Source organism: Sturnus vulgaris, chromosome 4, assembly GCF_052056855.1.
Source record: "Sturnus vulgaris isolate bStuVul1 chromosome 4, bStuVul1.hap1, whole genome shotgun sequence".
NCBI lineage: Eukaryota > Metazoa > Chordata > Aves > Passeriformes > Sturnidae > Sturnus > Sturnus vulgaris.
Window position 1 is genome coordinate 48,696,680 of NC_142246.1, and position 20,744 is coordinate 48,717,423.

General features: G+C 36.7%; 1 protein-coding gene across 1 annotated transcript in view; it reads left to right on the plus strand.

The window, feature by feature from the left end:
- Positions 1-20,744, plus strand: part of TBCK (TBC1 domain containing kinase) — an 88,033-nt gene that overhangs the window by 63,012 nt on the left and 4,277 nt on the right. The window contains exons 24-25 of the mRNA XM_014878308.2: positions 10,417-10,592; positions 13,487-13,646. Of these exons, the coding sequence (XP_014733794.2) occupies positions 10,417-10,592; positions 13,487-13,646 (336 nt within the window). The remainder of the gene's footprint in view (positions 1-10,416; positions 10,593-13,486; positions 13,647-20,744) is intronic.

Consider the following 20,744-nt stretch of genomic DNA (forward strand, 5'->3'; position numbering starts at 1 on the left):
GACCAATTCTGTAATTTTGGATGTTTGTCTTCATAAAATTATACTTCTCAGGGATTAGAGCAATATTGATTAAAAAAATAAATTGAAATTATTGATAGAATACGCTGTTTACACGTAAAGGTGGTGAGGTTTGTTTTTGTTTGGGGTTTTTTTTAATCTTAATCCTGGAATAATCTATCTCTTTCTTGAAACATGTCTTCTACTGGTGTTTGCTGCCATGGGGAAACTTTTTATCTACTTGAAAGGGGTGAAATCTGAGTTCAATCTTCAGTACACACAGTACCCTTCAATGAATTTTCTAAGACACCATTGTGTCCTTGCTCTGCAGTTCAGCTGTTAAAAAAATAACTCTGCTGTTTCCTTACCTATTTAGTTGGTCATTCTTTGGACAAGTACTTGACACTACATTTCTGTCTCCAGTTTTATATTTGTGGGTCACCTCTGTATTTGAAAATGGGTAGGGTACGAAACAATTCTTTGTGAAGTTGTGGGTTTGCTTCTGAAGGTAATTTATGGCTTCTTGAAACATTAAATGTTTAGTGGTTTTAATTGTAAACACCAGCCATCTCTTACCTCTATATTTGTATTTTCTATCTACGCTGCTTCAGTTTGTTTCTTAAGTGCTTTGTGTTGGCTACTCAAATATTTGTGTGTATCTGCATGTTACTTTGCTTTGGTTAATAATAACGGGAGAAGTATTTCCCCTCTGGGTGTGCATTTTTTTCTCCCTAAATCAGCAGTCAGTAAAACAAAACTGCTTTTTATCCTTAGTATTGCTTAGTTTTTATTTTAGTGACACCTATTTGCAACTTCTTAAATAGGCTTGGGTGCTTTGTTTTTTCCTCCTGGACTTGTGTGTTGCTTAATCTTTTACTCTTTCAGCCAGTAAGCTTATTTCTACTGAGATAAAATCTCAAGGAGGAAATAGTTTCAGAGAGAATGAATGTGCATCCTAAGTGGATTTGCATTGTTTATTTTGAGAAAGATAGAACATCAAAAATAACAACAGCAAAAACCTTTTAAATCCAGTACTGAATTTACACTACAATCTATGCAGTTTTCTTTATCAGTACATGGTTGATTTTTTTCTTCTTATTCTTCATGAAAATTATTTTCATACCCTGGAAATTCCTGAAGTATTTTTCCTGAATGTCCAGGAGTCACAAAGACAAATAACTCTGTAATATAACACTTGTCTGCTGTATCTGTGTCTTCATTATTACAGGTATGGTAGACATACACTCTCTCCAGCTACCTCCACAATTCTAAATAAACAGAAGAAAATGTTGCAGCTTCTCTATCAATATCTGCTCCCCTGTGTCAGGTGAACTCACAGAAATCCAGAGACTGATCCAATTACAGCTTTGCCTTGTTCTTCTACTCCCAGTTCTCTTTTCAAGAGTGGGAGTTCCTGAGGGATGTTGAGGAATGAAAGCATTCAACTGGAAAAAAGTCTACCAGATGATTATTGATCCTTGCACTAATTTAAATGCCAACAGTCCAGTTCAGCTTTTTGTTTCTGATGAAGTAGTAGAAATACCTAAGCAGCAACATGACTTAATGGCTTGATCAAACAACATAAATATGAAAAACATGTTTTTATCAGAAATAGCATGAGCAAAGTTTCCTGATGATAACTTTCCTTTGTAAATAATTAAGGATAGCTTTCCTTTGCAAATAAGTAAGGATAGCTTGTGTGATAGACTTCTTACAGGTGGGAATTCAGGCCTATTTGTCAGAAGCACTCAGTTGCTTCTGAGTTCCTGTGTGCACCTAGGAAAGATTTGTCCATATGAAATATATTGGCTAGGTTTATATTAAGCCATTAAATAACTGGTGTGTAAATCCATTTATTCTTCAGAAAGAAGCATGGTCAGTAGTGTGTACCAACACTTCTGTTTCAGTGTACAAGCTAAGAAAACTGTGTGATGCTCATGCTGTTAATAATGGATTTTACTTATATTCTACCTTAAGGGTTTCTGACTGCCTTGACCCATTTCAGCTTTCTTTTGTCTTCTGTTTTTACATAGATCTTGGTTTTGCTCCTCTTCCATTGCTCTTGCACTTAACAGAAAGGTCTTGCTCAAACTTGTCTTTAGTTCAAATTGTGCAAAGCATTAACTGATCAGGATCTCAGTTAATGCTTCTAATTTATTTTACATTTGCCTTCTGTTTTTCTGTTTTTCTGGTTGTAGCTTCCAACAGCTTGAGTGAGAAGCTGAGGTTATTTTTCATTTTTTAGATGAGTTGGTTAAAATGCACTTTTTGTGTCACTCTCTCGTGAGTGAATAAACAAATCTCTGTTTAATTACGCATGTCATAAGCCCATCACATTCTGGCGACTACTTTAGGAATTGTTGCAAACTTCAAAACGTTCTCTTTTTATAGGTTAACTTTTCAAAGTTTTTTTGATACTCATAAGCCAGGCAGCCAGCCTGGGGAGTGGGGAGTGTTGGGAAACCTCTCCTTCCAGAACTTTAGTTCTGCAGATTAAATTATTTAAAGGAAGCCTTATTTAGCACCTTGTCGACTCTGACTGGTTTTGGAAATCTGTATTTTTTTTCTATAGTTTTAGGACTTTTGCTGGTAGAAGATGAGGCATTAAATTACCGAAGTGGATAAAATACAAAATATAAGGCCCAGGAAATAATTAATGTTAAATGTTAATTTTAAAGTTTCTAATGAATGTTGTGGGTGTTTTTTAAGTTGTAATACAAATTGCAATTATTTAAATTGAACGTCAACTCATTGAAACACAGATACTGCATAGTTGAGACAGAATTTAACGAGTATATTTGTAATGATCTAAATACTATTTATATGGGGCTGTAATAGTTTGTGAGACACTCACTCTAGATCATATTTAAGGACTGTAAGCTTGTTTTGCACAGACTTGGTTTTCAGGTCTCCCTGGGATGTACTCCTCTGCTTTGAATGTAAATGGGGCAGTTGGAGCAGCCAGGGCACTCTGTCCTGCAGCCTTAGGCTCTGGTTCTGGATTCACTGATTGTCCACTAGTCCTTCCTCACAAGCCTTTGCAATTGCACCCACTTTGAAGTTGAAAGCTGGGTGTATTTGACCTTTTAGACCTCCCACAATTGGGATTCCATGACTGATTAACAAATGTGCAGAGGGGGAAAGGGTAATTGTACCAGTAAAATTAATTATTAAAAAAAGAAGAAAATCTAGCTGGTTCTTTCTCTCTGCATCTTGTAGGAATGTTCTTTTTAATTTTTTTTCCCCAAATTGGAAATTGTTTTAAAATCACATTCTAGGAGAATATTAGGAAATAATTACACACCTCTGTGTTTTAGTAATTTTTCAAGCTCTACTCGTCCTGATTTGCAATCTGGCTGGCTGACTGAAGACACAGTTGTTATTTTCTTTGTTTTCATGTATTTTGTGACTGACTCAGTTTATCTCTGTGAGGGAGTGCTATAGTGGAAATAAGTCTTTTTGGCAACCAGAGCCAAACTAAAGTTTCCTGATTGACAGTTTTATTTCATACCTTGTTAAACAATCCATATTTTATTTTAAAAAATAGTGGCCTGCATCTAAAAAAGGGAAAATGAAAGAGTAGTGCGTGTTTACATAAATTTACTTTAGGAGAGAAGTAACAGTCAGAATAACCCACTAAGTGTGTTAAAATACGCTTTAGGACCAGCACAGATCTAAACAGCTTAATGCTTCGTTCATTTTCTGATAAGCACAATTAGATACTGCAGTGAGGAATTATCCACTTGATGTTGTATTTTTATTTGTGTGCTTGTAGCATTAGAAGCAATGGAGTTTGTGAGAAATTTTTGAAGTCAAGTTTAGGAGGAGAAGTAGACTGAAGGATCTTAATGGTTTGTCTCTCACACAAACATGTCCAGGTACACGGCTGTAGATTCCTCCTGCCAGTCACAGCAGCTCTAATTCCAGCTTGCAGCAACTCCCATGTGTGCCATACACTGCTGCTGTGCAAGTTAGCTCTTAGAGCACAGTGCTCACAGTGTAACTGTGTTATTAACACAGTCTTCATGGTGTGAGGAGGGGGTGTGTTATGTCAGCCTTAGGTGCCTTTTCCCTCTATTCCTCAGTCTTCTGTCCTACCCTATTCGTTTTCTCCATATACATCTCTATAGGAGCCTGCCTTAGGCTAGTCTTGAATTTAAGATTCCTCACATTCCTTTCTTAGTGCACCTCAGGCCAGGCTAGGTTCTGTGTTTTCTCAGTTGAGCTAGGATGCAGTGTCATCATTATCTAACTTTTTTAGGAAAGTGCAGTTGGAGGATAGAGAACTTTCTGGATGCAGCTCTCTTGCCTGATACTGTCACTCTAGAATGGGTGGAATGGTGCAGAAATCCAAGATTTATGTGAAAAGTGCATACAGCTTACAGGGTAGTTGTCTGGCTGACCATATTCTCAAAATTTTTTTCAATTACTCGAATATAGTACTCATCTCAATAGTCACCAGTTAAGAGAGAACCTGAACAGCATGTTTTGACAGGCTTCACAATGGTAAATGACTGAAAATGTCCTAGAGCTGTGCTGCCATTGTTAATGCCAGTTCAGAAAACGGGAGTGTGAATAAATTGCAACTACAGATGAAAGAAGGTAAATTGTCTAAATCCAAGGTCTCTGACCAAGTGAGATACGTGATCACATTATGGATGAAATTCCTCTAGCAGTTACAGTCTGCATTGAGATGTGTTATTAAATTCAGGTGGGTTTTTTTAAAAAAGAGGGCAGAGGAATCTGACTGTTTCTTAAAGATTCTGTAATAATTTTTCTCAAATCAAAGGAATACAAGTTCTTGTCAAGGACAGAGCATCTATCAAGAGGGAAAAAAAGGCACTGATGAAAAGCATTCAAGGCCGGCAAGATCATTCTTGCTCTTGATTTTACTTCAAGTCTTATTTCACATTAAGGTATCCTGTGAGTATTTTCAGGCATGATTGTTTTATGCCTCAGCTTTGTGTTCTGAAATGGTTCCATGCAGTGGTGAGCAGCTGTTACCTTTTTTATCATATCGGGGGCAATAACCGAGTTTGCAGCATACCTGTCCTGCTGCATGCAGGGGACTATCGTCTCTTTCAGCCCTGCTGACTCAGTTTATTCACTCAGTTATGTTATTCCATTGAGAGAGGTTTCCTTAATAATGAGCATCTTTGGCGAGAAGAGCTCACTTCTGTTTTTTGTAGACATCCTCGAAGTTGTGTGCAGACATTTGGAGGATGTTTATGATTGACAGTTGGCTGGAAGTTGCTGTTTGCACTTCCCAAGATGTGAGTTCTGAAGTAGGGAGCTTTGTGGGAGAGTCAGGATGGTGGAAAGGGTGGAAGAGTACAGCTTACAAAATGAAAATGGAGCAAAACTTGAATAGGAAATGGAGAGAGAGAGGGAGCATAGGGCAGGTAGACACCAGTGTCTTGACTGGGAAATATAAGAAGCAGAATATGGTGGCTACAGAGGAGTGAATCTAAGTGTAAGAATCAGTTTGCTAGAGGGGTTGTGTAGAGAACACTGGCACTCAAGTGCTGAAAAGTTGTAGAAAAGAGTTCTTAAAATCTGGAATTTTGGCTGTTCCTCCTTTATAAACAGTTGCAATTGAGCATCAAGAAACACTGAAGCATCTTTGTATGACCCTTTGCTAGTAATTGTAATAAAAATGATGGGGATGGGGACTGGAGAGCTTAAACCATTATCTTACAAGCCTTTAAAAAATGTTTTTGTAGTCTTATTTCTGTGTACATGCATACACTGATTTCAGAAATATGTTTGCAAAATATGGAATGACATCTTTAATGAAACATGTTCCTTCATGAAGGACCTGGATAGTTTGAATAGAGTATTTTACTTGAACCCCAGATTTTAATTATACTGACTTCCAGGCTGAAGTTCCTAGTATATTAAATAAACTGCACTAAGTTTTGCCAGCTTCAAAGACAAAGAGGAGAAACCTTGCATCTACTCAGATAAAACTATCCTTTCCATGGATAGAAAGTTCCCGTATAGCTTCTGTGTTTATCAGATGGGACTGTTAAATTTGGGTTCAGCAGAGCTAAAGATCCTTGGCTATTTTCTCATTTAAAAAAGTGTATATTTTCATTTAATAGCCATGATCAAATGCCTGTAAGAGATTACAGGCTAATGGGAAAAGAGATAGGAGCTGTGATTGTACCAGCCTCATGTTCTGGAGTGCTTTAATCTTCCTGAAACTTGACTTCCAAATTGAGAATGGTTAAGCATCTTTAATTGCTAATATTTAAAAAAAAAATATTAATCCCTATTTCTTCTTATTAAGAGCAGTAAAATGCATATGGATTAGCAATTCCCAGGCCTATTTGAAAATTAATGGGGTGAGAAGAATAAATACTTTGAAAGTAAAAAATGTGGGGTGTTGTCAGAGAAACTTCTGAGCAACAAGGAGACCTCAAACTTCAGCTTAGATACTCCTTCTGCTATTGCCATCCTGCTGATTTAAGCAGTCTTCCCTGACAAACAGTTGCTTATAGCTGAATAGTCTAAAGCAAGATTCATGCTTGTAGTTAGAATATGCTAAAATAAGCTTCTCTTCACAGGAAATCAGATAAAGTGACTTAAGTAATAAGCTCAGTATCTTAGCACATGTAGACTTGTGCATACATGTGTGAAAATGTGTCTTTCTGATAATTTTTCTATTTCCTAAGTAATGACAGCAAGTATATGAGTATGCTCTGTATATGAGCAGTTCTCAGTTTCAATATTGTTATCCTTATGCAGTTTCTTACACAATCACTAAAACACAACTTCGTAAATAATTTTTTAACTACCTTCTGGCACTGTGCTTTAAGTAGAACTTTTGCCTTTTTTAAGAAAGAGTGCAAGTTTTTTTAGAAAGTATATACCATGTCTGCCTTGGAAAAGAGTAAATAAATCATAGCAGGAAGGTGGTTGAAAGGAAGAAACAAGCCTTTTATAAATGTCATAAGCTTTTAAGGTTTTTTTAAAGCTTTTCCCAGTGGTTATCCTGTTTGGTTTTTTTTCTTCTTAATTTGTCCAGTTTGTACTCCCTATAGAGTATTACTAGTGTGGGAATTTTAAGGTTGTGAAATAATCATTATGCTCCCTTCATTGTTTAAAACAACAACAACAACAAAAAAAAATGCAAATTATAAATTCAACAGGATATTGCAAGTAGCTGTCCTGAGATGTGCCTACCTGCCACTTAATGTAGCTGAAATCAAAACCTCATTTGCATTCTATACCCGTTCATGACTTGTTGGATATTTGTAAATAATTACTAAGAGACTATCAGTGCTATAAACCTTTTCTGAGTGCAGCTAACCTAACTTAAAGGATTTGGTTTACAGTGAACCCTCTTTCTTCCTTCACTAACTTTTCCTTCTGGTTCTTCACAGCTGGAAAGCAATGCCTGCAATGTCATAGTAAAGCCTAAACAGGGAATTGAAGCAAATAGTCCTGAGAAATGTGAAGACTCCTGTCTAAAATGTCAGCCTGTATCTTGTACATCTCCTCTTATTTGTCCGTGATGAGGTAAAGAAAGTAGACACTGAGGTGATAGACAACAGCTGGAACAGTGTTGTGTAGAGGAGTAGGAAAGATGATAAAGGTTCAGAAGATGCTGCAAGATTTGTGTGTTCATTGGTTGTGACGGCCTGAAGAGCTGTCTCAACTCAAGTCTAGTTTCTGTAGTAGTTCCTTGCAGTTGCAAACTATCTGTAGCAGGATGATAGTTATGAAGATGAGGTGTGAGGATGGGGTAGAAGGATCAACAGCTTGATGTTAGCCATGTTTAGTTTGTGCAGACCAACAGTTCATTAGAAAATTCCTGTGAGAAAATGCCTGAGATGAAATATAGCTGTTACCAGATACAGCAGATGTAGTATTTTTTTTTTTAGTAATTAGCAAAATTATCTTATAAGCACATGCATATATTTCACTTTGCAATTTGAAGGGAATAAATTAGACTGATAAAAAAGTTGTTAGAGAAAGAATTGCTGAATCAAGTCTATTTCCAGCAAGTCTTTTGAGAAGCTTCAGTTTTGTTCAAAGTCTATATAGAGATATTGTATCTCTGAATCTACCATAAGGCAGATCTGGACATAGTGAGTCAAAGCAAAGATGGTTGTAAAATTCAGAGCTGAATGTGTTTCTCCTTAATTTCAACCCAGTTAAAGGGAAAAAATGCTTGTCTTGGTTATTAAAACCTATTAGCAGGACAGATAGTGTGCACCTGTAAAACACTTTTTCGATAAAGAGAAAATGTTTTTATATCAGATTAGGTGAATTTTGGTTGGTTTGTTTTCTTCTCTAGACTTCATGCTTTCTTCCAAAGGTTTCATTCTTTCCTGAGGCATTCATCCCATCAGCTGAATGGGACAACTGAATAGACAAGAGTTGTATAAATAAAAGTAGGAAGTAGCTGGTTTTGCAATTAGAGTCCAACATAACGTAAAGGTTTCTCCAGAAGACAATTTTTGTCATCTCAGCAATTTCACTGACTTCATTATCCGAGTGTTTATTGTTACCTGTAATCATGTGAACCTGCTTCAAGGACTGAACTCTTTGCAGCAGACTTGCTTCCCTTCCCTCCTTGGTGTTGCTGCTCAAACATGCTCCTGAGGCAGAAGCTGTAGTATCTGAGGAGAGCGTAGCAATGTCTGCCATCAGTTTGTCATCAGACAGATTAAGCTGTGTCAGCCAAGTGTGTATTTATGTAATCAGTATTTTTTATACATTACTGCCTTTCTTGGATCTCACAAATATGTGTGAATCCTCTAGACATGAGACTGCTGAATTCCTTTGGCAGGGCTGAATTTTGTGAGAAGAGCTTGACTTTTTTCTTCCTCCTCCCTTTTAATGCAATTCATTTCATTGGACTCCTCCTGGGAAAGTTCAGCTATTCAGCTGGGAGGTGGCTCTAGACAGCAACTGGGAATTGGCTGTGCCCTGTCACGCTGTTTTTTTTATGGATACAGGTCTCCCTTGAGTATTGACTATTCTGTTGAAACAAATCATACATTATCCAGAAATTATGTATTTTTCTGATTATAAAGCATCTTGACTCTATTTTTCTGAATTTGGAAGGAGAGTGTTGAGACTGGCAATTTGTAACAACTTCTGTTTCGAATATTATTATATACAATGGAAAAGGCAATTCAGTGAGATAATATTCCCTGAAGTAGAATTATTGATTTTGTTTGTAGTTTTGAGGGCTTTTGGATAGCTTGCTTTACAGCAGAGGTATTTCTAAGTGCTGGACTGTCTTAAGAAGCCATTTCTGGGACATAACTCAAAAAAACAATGTCAATGTCTCTTTGTTTTGTCTAGCATATTCCCTAAGTTTAGAATAGTCCTCAGGTTAAATGAGGAGCCAGTACGTTTAAAAACCAAAGCAAAAGCTAAGCCTAACAGGAGTCGGACTAATAACAATTAGTAATGCCTCCATTTTCATCAGTGTGCTACTCCTGTTCTCTTGAATCGTGGGCTATAAGCAAATAATGTATTGGTGTGATTACTGCAATCTAAAATAAGATAACATAACTGGAATATCTTTTAGAAGCAGAAAAATTGTTACTGTGATACTCTTTAAGAATGTGGAGCATAGAAATTCTAGTACTTGTGAATACTTCTGAGATAATTCACAATAAATGTTCCGCTATGAAAAATAATTTCAGGTGTTATCATGCAGTTGCTTGAGTACTACCAGGAGTGTGGTGTTGTTGTGTCATAATCTGTCGCATTCCCCAAAATAAATTTTTTAATTTCATGTATAATTTTCCCATCCCACAAAACTAAGGACAAATTTTCCAGATTATGAAAAAATATATACTGTATTCCTGGATGGAATATAAACCTTATATTTCTGATGTCTTGATTTGTGCTTAGTCCTTGGGGTGGGGTAATAACTGGTGTTTAGGTAGCTGTGTATCTTTCAGAGACATCCCTGCAGTTTCTGTGACAAGCTGCCATCTTGCTAGCCATCTTTTCTGCTCCAATCATGAGCCCTTTCAGTTCTCTCTTCTGAGAGTGTTTTCTAGCCAATTTACTTAGTTTCTGATGGTAAGAAACATTCTGTGGATGTTGTGCGCCCATCAGCCACAGTGAATAATTCATTAACAAATCACAAACTAAAATTGTTTGCATGAATTGTCAAACAATTTTTCTATTTTAACAACTTGTAACAGAAGACAGAGCTATAGAAGATATAGAAGATAATAGAAGATAGAACTACATGCAGAAAGGCATTTGGCACTGCTCTGTAACTTTCATGTGTGGATAGTTGAACTCTGACTAGTTCAGAGTTATAAGAAAAAGATGTGTTTCCATCTACCTAGGTTGTTACACTTGAAGTTTTTTAAGTAAGTTTAGAAAACCCCTTTATCTCTAATTCTTTCACCTCTAACATTGATTTCTTTTCTGTTAAAGTCTAGGGACTCCATCAGGTTGGATGACCTGAAGGCAGAGGTGTCCCCACGAATTTCAGCAGAAGATCTGATTGACCTGTGTGAGTTGACAGGACCTAGTCATTCCAAAACACCTGTAAAGAAAACAAAGCCTAGCAAGCCAAAGCTGCTGGTGGTGGACATCCGTAACAGCGAAGAGTATCCTTCAAATCTGAGTGCTGGCCTTGCTAAATCCTGCTTGTGTCAATTACTTCCTCATTGTCTGCAAACTGATGTATTACAGTAGTACATAGTGGAAAGAGGGATCTGGTAGAGGTGGAGTAGAAGAGCTGAAGGCCAAGGAGGTTTCAGCATGGAGAGGCCTGGTTTGCAGGACTAATGTATTTTTCCCTTCTCATTTTAATTTGTGGGTTTAATGAAATCTCTTTGTACCAGTAGCACAAGTGCTTTAATGCTGCGTTCTTCTTTATAACAGGTGTTATCAACAGACCTTCCCCATTTAATATAATCAATATTCTGGAAAGGTGTGAGGCTTTCCAATTTAATGGGAGGGAGATAAAGAGTTGATAGCTCATGTGCTTTGCCAGTCCCTCAGTGTAAAATTTATTCCTATTGAGTGCCTTCTAGCTGTGTCAGGTAATGCAACCATGTAGCCAACGTAAGTCCTCTAGTAGCTGATAATCAGAAAAGACTTAGAGGTGTTTTGGAACTATATTTTTACTGGGGTCACTACCCTGTCAGCACCTTACTCATGTGTTCCTTTTCAAGTATACAGTTCTTTGCATAAGGAGTATCTTTTTAATTCTTTGAGTTTGTTTTTTTCCTGAAATAGTGTATTTGCAGGACTTGGATTGTTTGCATTTTAGAAGGGGTAGTCCTTCTTAAAAGATGTTTTGGTATGTTTGAAATTTATAGTAGACTAAAATGTACTGCCCTTTAAATAATAGATGGACTGATATCCTAACACCCATCTGCTATTAGCAGGTAGGAAGTGCCTTAAAAAGGTATCCTGGTAGTAATTTGCCCTTGAGTGTACTGGTTTGTATATAATTTGCAGAAGAAAATATCTGGTATGTAGAAAGTTATCAAATTGTCAGCAGTTGTGAATATACATGGGAAACCATAACTATACTGCGTTCAGTGTCCTGTTCCCTCTCCTGTTCATTCATAAGGAAACAGGCTTTGTGTTTGTCACAAAATTTCAACAAACTTTCTGTGGTGTGTGTTCTGAAATCTGACAGACCACTTTGAGGTGTTTCAAAAATATGATAATTTTCTATATTTTGTTTCACCTTGTATGTCTGTCGTGCTAAACTGTGCTTACACTTTGTTTTGTTAGTGCTGTGGAAAAAGCATGAGAAGATTTCCAAAAAGTATGAGACATGCTTCATATTTCATAATATGACCTACATGAAAGCTGAGGGATTGTTTTGTAATGAATCTCATGTTGCAAGGCCAAGAGCTAGCAGCCCTCTTTCCCAGTAGACAGCTTTCTAACAGAAGGCTTTCAAATGAAAAGCTGTTATACACGAAGCACTGTTTCAGTTGGCCAGCAAACCTTCTAAGCCTTTTTTCATTAAACATCTTAGCAGATATATTGGCAGCCTTCCATTCATGTTTTGAAAGTTATACCTGCATGTTTATGGTCTCTCAGTCCATAGCACAAAATCGTGGCCTTTTTGTTAATTGTCTTAGCAATTAGAACTTTTTTTTAAAGACTAGGTCGTGTTTCTCTAAGTGTACTCAGTTTAAGTGTACGTAGTTTAAGTAACTAAATTTGTCCAAAGTTATTTTCTATCTAAATGATGATCATTTCAGAACCTGATCAATAGCAGTGGGAATTATGTGATTATGGGGTTGGGGAAATGGGATTGGCACAGAGGAGTGAAGAAGGGATATAATTTTCCCATTCAAAATAGAAACAAACTGAAAACATTAATGAATGGTGCATGATCCTCTTTTGTTCTTTCAAATGTTTTTATATAGCCATGCTTTTTCCACACTACAGCAATGATGATCATAAAACTAAAACTATTACATAAATAATGAGAAACGAATGTTCTTATTACTCTGAGTCAGTTAAATCTTACCCCCATTTAAGGCAGCTCGTTTATTTAATAGGATTCTGGGATTTAATTGTAAATTTAACTAGCTTTCTGCAAGTACAGTAATAGAGTGACTAATCTCAGGATTTGACATTGTGTATATTTTTGCAGAACTTTTCTGTTTCCCACCTCTTCAAAGCTGTTTTTGCTTATAGCTGGGGAAGGGGAATGTTCCAGGCATGTGTGTACAGTCTATGAAAGTAATTCAGAGTTTTGTCAAGGTCATGGTGCATTTTCAAATTCATAAAAAGCTAGGTAGTAATAGTCCAACTTAATTTTTATTTAAGAGACCTTCACATTCAATATTTGTTTATAAAATCTCATTGAATGATCATCCTCTGAAACTGAAGGACAGCTAACTATGATATCTCAGAGTTGTTTGCTTTTCAGTACCCACTACACACTTGCTTTTAGTGATACTGCAGATAATATATATGGTGCTCATTGACTGGGAATCTGAGGTCATATGCATTAGAATTTCAATTTGGATCAAAATAGTAGAAAACTTGTGGGGTTGACAAGAAGTTTGAGGACATTTCCTGATAATTCCTGTTTAGTTTTGGTTTTCATTTTAAGTACTTCATTCTTTTTGCATAAAATGCCTCTAGAAGAGGTGCTCCAGCTGCTTATTGGTATTTGGCTCCTCTTAGCAGACTAGAGTTGAAGTGAAATCCACAAAATTAGGTATACTGGGGATAGTGGCTCTTTAGCACTAAGTATTTAATTCTGCAGATCATTTTCTGCAGTACTGTGCTCTGTCCTTTTTGAACCAAACAACTCTTCATTCTGTGCTTGCTTTCATATGTAGTGTCAGAAGGTTTTTCTCCATATGAGTAAACAGCAAATGAGGTTTGTCAAAATACTGTATCACAAAAGACCAGTGGTGATGTATCATGGCATCCAGGACGAAGAGCAGGTTCATCCTCCAGTTATTCATGTGCCACAGGTTGCTCTGCCTTTCAGACCTCCTTAACTGATCCTCCTAAGCTTTAACCGTGGCCACATTTCTGGCAGCATCAATGTCCCTTTTTCATCAGCATTTACTGCAGAAGGGGATCTCATCCAGTGCCCAGCAACTGCCACATTGCAGAGCTTTAAAGGAAGAGTTGTGGTGATTGTAGGAAATGCAATGAAGAACACAGCTGCTGTAAGTATATTGCTTTAGTGTATGTTTTTATTCTTCGAGATACATCAATAGCATGCATATGACAGTAGTAAAATAAATGCAAGAGTCTGGAAAATTTAGATTAGAATTTTGTGTATGATGACAGTATTTGGGGTGGTTTTTGTTGTTGCTCATTTCTGCTTCTAGACAAAGACATTTCCCTTCAGGTGGTCCACAACTGAGAAGATTGATGATTTGAAATGAAATTGCTTAACATTATTTTCTTCAGTTTTACAATCATTATTGTTATAGTGTCAGAGAAGTGACATCAGCACTTCTAATGCGCATCAGTAAGAGCTTTCAAAATTTGCTTGCATTTACTTTTTGTGGAGTTAGGAAGGACACATAAGGTAAGTTGGATGGAGACAGATATGTTATGAAGTGCAAAGGAAATAAGATAAAATTAATACTCCTACTAGTAAGAAACAGTGTATTGCCCAATTTTTTAGAATCACTTGGTTGCAGTTGTGCTTAGTGAAGAGGAAAATGATCCTTACTGGTAACTTTTGTATGATACATTTATTGTCAGTGCCTTTAGCTAGACAGGAAGAATATTCAAACTTGCCTATTCCTTTCTATAATTAAATATTTGATGGTGTTGAGAACTGTCAGAGTAACAAGTGAAAGTGCATAAATATTTCTTTCACTATATTTCTCTCAGATGAAGGAAAGTTATCCTTTTTTTCAGACACCCACTTAATTATGGTTTACCTTTAGTTCACTCATTTCTTAAGCTTGTTTACACAAAGAATGTGAACTGTAACCCTGATATGACAAGGAGGGCTGTGAAACATTAAAAGGTCTTCATGTCAGAAACAGCAGAAGCATCATCCCAACACATGATGTTCAGTTAGTACCCATAGGGAGTTGTAAGTAAATGGAGAAATCCCCTTTATTAACCTACATTTAATAATTTAAAAAATTAACTAGTGATTTGTATCAGGTTTCTTAAATAGTAATAGAGATGGCATGAAAGAGACTGTAAACCATCTCTCACATAGTAATGAGTATCTAGGTTTGTGTGTGAATTCAGGTAAGTTCATTTTTTTTATTGTTCAAAAATTTTTAAATTAACAGAAAATGTTTCCTTTGCTGTGCAGATAAAGAAATTTTGCAGTGTGCTTACTAAGTACAAGGACTTCAGTCACGTGGGAAGTGCTGTCTTATCCTCTAAACCCAGATTTTCTGCAGCAGAGGCAATGTTGACCCAGAATTGTCAATTTTATAGCTTTCCATAAAAAAGAAATGCTGCTTTGCCTCTTGATTTGCTTTTAGTGTTCTTGAAATCCTAACTGAAGAGTTTTGAGCTTTAAATAGCAACAAAATACTGGATTGACCAGTTTGACCACAAATTAATTCAATACTAAAACCTAAATACTAGTTGGGACTCACCACTTCTATCACACCCTTAAAGTACATATAAAACCAGCCTCAGTTTGACTGTAGATAAAACCTTTTCTTTTGTGGATAATTTTTTAAGGCTGGCTTCAATTTTACTGCACAGCTGCATGGAACTCTCTGCCACTCTTCACACCCAATATATGTCACTCAAGGCTTGACAAGTGCAATAGTTATTACCTTTTAAATTTTACTAGGTAGTCGAATCATAGAAAAAAATAAAAAGTGAATGCATGGAAACAAAACCAATTTTTGTCCATGTTATAGGATGCCCAACTTTAATACTTTTATCTTTTTTAAACAGAGGTATGTATTTCCAGATGAAATGGGATGAGCCAAAAATTGTGCATTCTGCTATAAAGGAGAATTTTTCAGAAGTGTTCACTGATATTTACTCCACTAAAAATTTGGAGATTGGCACTGTTACATGGTTAGTTTAAATTTATATAGGACTGAGAGGCAGGGGTAAGTGGAAAAAACATTAATTGTTTATGGGGCTGTTTGTAATTAGAAGAGTGACTCTTCCAGTTGTGCTTCTTTTGAACAGCCTACTTGGCATCACTTAAAAAGAATTTAAAAAGCAAAGTGAAGTATACTGAATAGACCTGTAGAAAAAGTCTTTTTGCATTTCATTTCTGTTTCTATTTTTTGCATTTGATTTGGTGCCAGATGATAAAAAAAATTAAATTGGAAGGAAAATGCTGTCTAGAATATGAGACGTGAGAGGGAAAACTGAAAACTTCACCACAGCACTGTTCTAGCAAGAGCATAAGGAAGCCAGCAGTGTCTCATAGTTGCCTCTAGATCTGGCAGCTCTGGCTCCAGTTGAACACTTCCTTAGTACAGAATTAAAACAGGGTAATCCTGCATGGTAAGCCATAAAAGTTAAATTAATTTATTGGCTAATGTGCAAGAGCCTTACTGAATGCACCATTAGCAGCATAAAGGTATTGAAAAAGAGGTATTGTGTGGTGGTGTTTGGCTCACACTTCTCTGGAGAATATTCCTTCCTTTAGACTGCTTCTCATTTAGTGCCAGCCTTCTTCTAGGTTTTTCTGGGCACTTGTTAACAGAGCAGATACCTGTTTGTCTCTGAAAACAGCAGGAAACCTCCACATAAAGGGCATTTTGGATTTCATCAATCAGATTCTATTTTGATATTTAACTTTTGGATGTGTTAAATGGCAGCATCTCCTAAATGAATTGAATTCCTCTTTCCCACCTTCATAGACAGATAAGCACCTTGTAAATTCTGTTATGGACTAGGATCATTATAGTTGGGAATATAATAGTTAAATGGGCAATAAGTGTTCAGCTATAGCTTCTTTTTTGGTCTAGGACAAATAACATGTCTCCTGATTTTTGTCACTTTCGGACTCAGAAATACAGCAAGTGAAAAGGTGGATTATAGTTATGCATATGTAGGACGGGGATTATTCTGGTTTTATGAAAGGGTGGCATTACTTCATCTTTCCTCTTTCAGTCAGCTTTGAGGTGCTAAGCCATTATCTGTTTCCATTTCAAACTTTGGTCTATATCACTGCAATGTTGACTGAATTTAGAACGGTAGAAATCTTACCTGACACTAAATCATTCTCTAGCAATTTAATTTTGACAGTGGCACACTTCTACTTCTGTCACATGGTTGTTTAATAAATGTGTTTCCCCCAGTGGTTTAATATATGTGCTTTATTGACAGCTAAATGCTATAACAGAATAAAATATACAGGATGCTTTAATCTGTCTAATAATTAGCAACTTATTTATGTTTTGCTTGGATACAGATAAGCTGTAAGTCAAAGCTTAAAAAACATCTGTATGCTGAGAAATCTAAACTGTAAATTCTAATTGTTATATCGATTACTTTTTGTCTAGTTATGCTGCTATAAATATATTGTCTAGGCAACTTCTTTTAAGTTACTGAAGCAAGGCAGTTATTCTTACTGCATTGCAATAACTAATAGATAAAATACATTAATTATTTCCAAAACAAAGACAAGAAGTTCTGATTTTCCATGAGATCTTTCTGACCCTTTTCAAGGCAAGAGGGAGGGGGTCAAATTCAAAATTCTTTCTGTATAACATATTCTTAGCTTGGAAAAAGGATTTTTTTTTCTATATGAAAATAGTATATAGAATTTTCTCTCTCCTAGCACACTGTCAAAAACGCATCTTCTTATATGAAGACCGAGACACATAGGTTAAAGTGTCTGGTTACTACTAAATATGTGTGATTTTTATTGTCATATTCCCCAGGCCTTTTTAAAGGCCCTTGCCAGAGAAGCAAGTCCTTGCATGATTTCTTCGGTTATAAACTTGTCTTAAAACCACAAACGGATACCTAGGAAGCTTCACAGGGTGATCTGAAGATTAGATATTGCATAGAATACTAAAGGACAATGCTTCTAAAGACAAATATAATTATTTGGAAGGGGCTAACAAAATTTCTGGAGTGCAAGTAAACAGAAATTAGGCAAAAAACTTCTGGAGATGTTTCCACTATACATCTTTTAGACTCGGTTTCCCTGTAAATAGTTTCTGCAGAAAACTGACTGAACAACTGCAATGAAAACTCTTCTCTTTGCAGGGATGGAGAGGCCCCTTAAAATTCCCAGAATGGTTCTTTCATGTTTGTTTTGTTAAGGCCCCATTCTCCCATCTGCATTCAGACTCGGAGCCTACTGGAATCATCAGAGCCTCCTTGTTGCCTTTAAAGAAGAGATTAAGCTTGTATTTTGAAAAGTTTGAAATGTTTTAGCTAATCAGCAGCAATCCTTCTGGTTGTAACTCTCCCCAATACATGGTTAAGTCTTCATTATTTTATTCCATCGATTTAGCCCTTTTTATTATTATAATGTGTAATGTATGCATGCTTTCCTTCATGGAGAGAAAGCAGCCCTGCAGCTGTTGCCAGTACACGCTCTCCACACAGCCAGAGAGAGACACTTGGGCTGCCAGCCAGGACTTGTCTTGTGCTCTTGTAACTCTGCCCCTGACCCTGGCTTTGGTTAGTGTGCCCTGAATGCCTCAGGTACAGCACTGATGACCTGAATCTGTCACTTGTTCCAGCCAGGTAGGAAAGAGGAAGTGAGAAAATGCAAGATCTTTGGAGCAGAATTTGTGTGTTCCTTTTTCTCTGAAGAAAGTGCCAAGGAAAACAGGCTAATTCTAAAACTCAAAAATAGGTTCTCTTTTTTTATTTCTTACTGAGACTGATGGTAGCAGTCATTGGAAATGTTAGTAGTTATTTGATGTAGGAGTTGTTTGGCCCGTCTATGTGCCTTACTATGCAGAGGTTTGAATGCTTCTGGAATGAGGAATCATGGAGACCTTGGCTTTACCTATGAAAATATGTCTGAGAAATGCTAGCAAGCAGGATGTCAGCTCTTTTCAATCATCTGGGAAATCTCTGAGGACAGGAAAGGTGGGAGAACAGTGAACCTAAATCTTGGAGTGGTGCTGTCAGGCTCCAGAGTTTCTCCAGACATCTGTCTTGACTGTGATTATTGTCTTTGTGGACTGCATCTCTGAAAGAGTACTCTTGTTCTTGATGGAGCTTGCATGGATTAGGTTGTATCCATGTTGCTTTGGGCTACTGTGTTATAACATAGAATTTTCACTTTCTGGGGCTGTTTCTCAGCTCTGAGACAGAGTTTTGTGTTTCCTGGTATTCCATTCAGAGAATCTGAAATGGTGATAACTGAAATAGAGATGGTAATGAACTATAAATATTTTTATAGGACCTTGTGTAACGATATACCAGCCAGAATGGTGCTGGTGAATTTGGCGATTACAATAGCCATGCTCCTTGTCTGAAGCAATGTTGTTTTGCTTTTCTCTAAACTGTATCTGAACCAATCTTTGAACTGGATGGACTGACCGACTGCTGCAGGAGAGTTTGAGTAGAAACTGGAACAAGACTTGCAGTTTGGGTAGTGTTAGGAAAAAGTACTGCAAATCACAAAGCTTCAACAATTTTTCAAGATCTAGGGCATCCCATAGACCTGGGGGGAGGAAGGTTGAGTCTTTCACAAAGATTCCTGCTTCCTCTTTTAATATCCAAACCAGCTGTTATGCCTCTTCTCAAAACTACATATTTCTGTTCCCTAATAGCTTTTTTTTTAATCTTCTGTTGAGTGAAAAAACAAGTTTTCTTTCTGTATTTTCATTTTATATTCCATTCATCTATAATGTATGCACTGCATTTATTTTGCTCATCCTAAATTAGCTGTGTTACAACAGCTAAATATCTGCAACTGACTTTAATTTTCAAGTGCTCACTTTGAGCTGGGTGTTTTTTTTAAATGTTTTTTAAGTTTTCTAGGTGGAAAATTTAAAATACAGGTGTTTAAAATTTATCACTTAAAGAAATTTGAGTGTTTACTCTTACTTTCATTCTCAGTAAAACTTATTCTGAAACCAGCTATTAAATACCTGTTTGTTTAGGCTTATTTTCACATCTTTGAATGTAAGTCCTTTAAGTTGTTTTTGCTGTGTTTTTGTACTGATGGAATGGAAAGTGTTCCCTTTTGGCCAGGTCTACATATAGAGAATTTTCCCTTGATCTTGTTAGAGCAGTTGGTTCTGTGTTCCACCCCTCCCACCCCCTAGTATGTGCTTGCACCAAGTTGTCCTTTGTTTTTTTTTTTTTTAACTTCCATTCAGTTTATGGTAATACTACAACCAACAACTAGGCACTAGGTTTTGTTCATATGGGAGGTTTTAGGTTCCTATCTTTACCATGGTCTTAAAGTGGTGTTTCATGTATAGAACCCTTTAATATAAGAAGTAGCTGACTAAAAATAATCTTGTGCTCTGGATCTGTGCTGTGCAATATGGAGAGTGTTGTTTAAAAATTTGCAGACTGATCACTTTGACTATTGAGCTTTCAGAGAGGTATAGGTGAGCTGTGTGTGAAATCACACAGCAAAATAGACTGCAGTTCCTGAGAGGTTTGTGTAGCATGCATTTACAAGTGAAATCAAGAAATAATCTTGTGGAAATGAATGAATACTACAAAATTTGGTTGATATTTCTCCTCCAACTTCTATTTTCCTTCTGTCTCTTTCAGAGTATGCTGTTAATATTTATACCATGGTAACACTTGTCACAGCAATCTTTTTTGGTATTCTGGTGCAGTATATTACTCCTCCTTCCCTCCCAGCATGCCCTTTAATTACAGCCTGTCACAAGAAAGTCTGAGAAAGTGAATAATGTGTACATAGTAACCCTCGTGGCTGGCCCAAAGGGTGCTGGGAGTGGGGCTGCTCAAGCTGTTGTGTTCTTACGCTCTGTGCTGTAGACAGTCTGAAAACGTGACATGCCTGGCATAAGACATGCAGCACTTGCAAGCTGTTATTTTGCTGCTTGGAACAGGGTAGTAGAAACATTTTGATAAATTCTCCAATGTGCAGATCATAAGGTGCTTAAAGGAGAAGTCCTGCTATGCTATTTATATTGAGAGCATCACGAAGGCAAGGTAAAATGTTTAATATTTGCTCAAATTTTGGTATGAATTTGCTGTGATCTTGTCTGTCTTTGAAAGCCTGACTTTTTGTATCTGCCTGAAGAGTCTTAACTGACTGCTTTCAAATGCAAATTGCAACTTTCTGGCTCAGTTATGCTCACCAAGAAGCATGTTTTATGTGGAATTGATGTTAGTTAATTAATTAGTTAATTAGT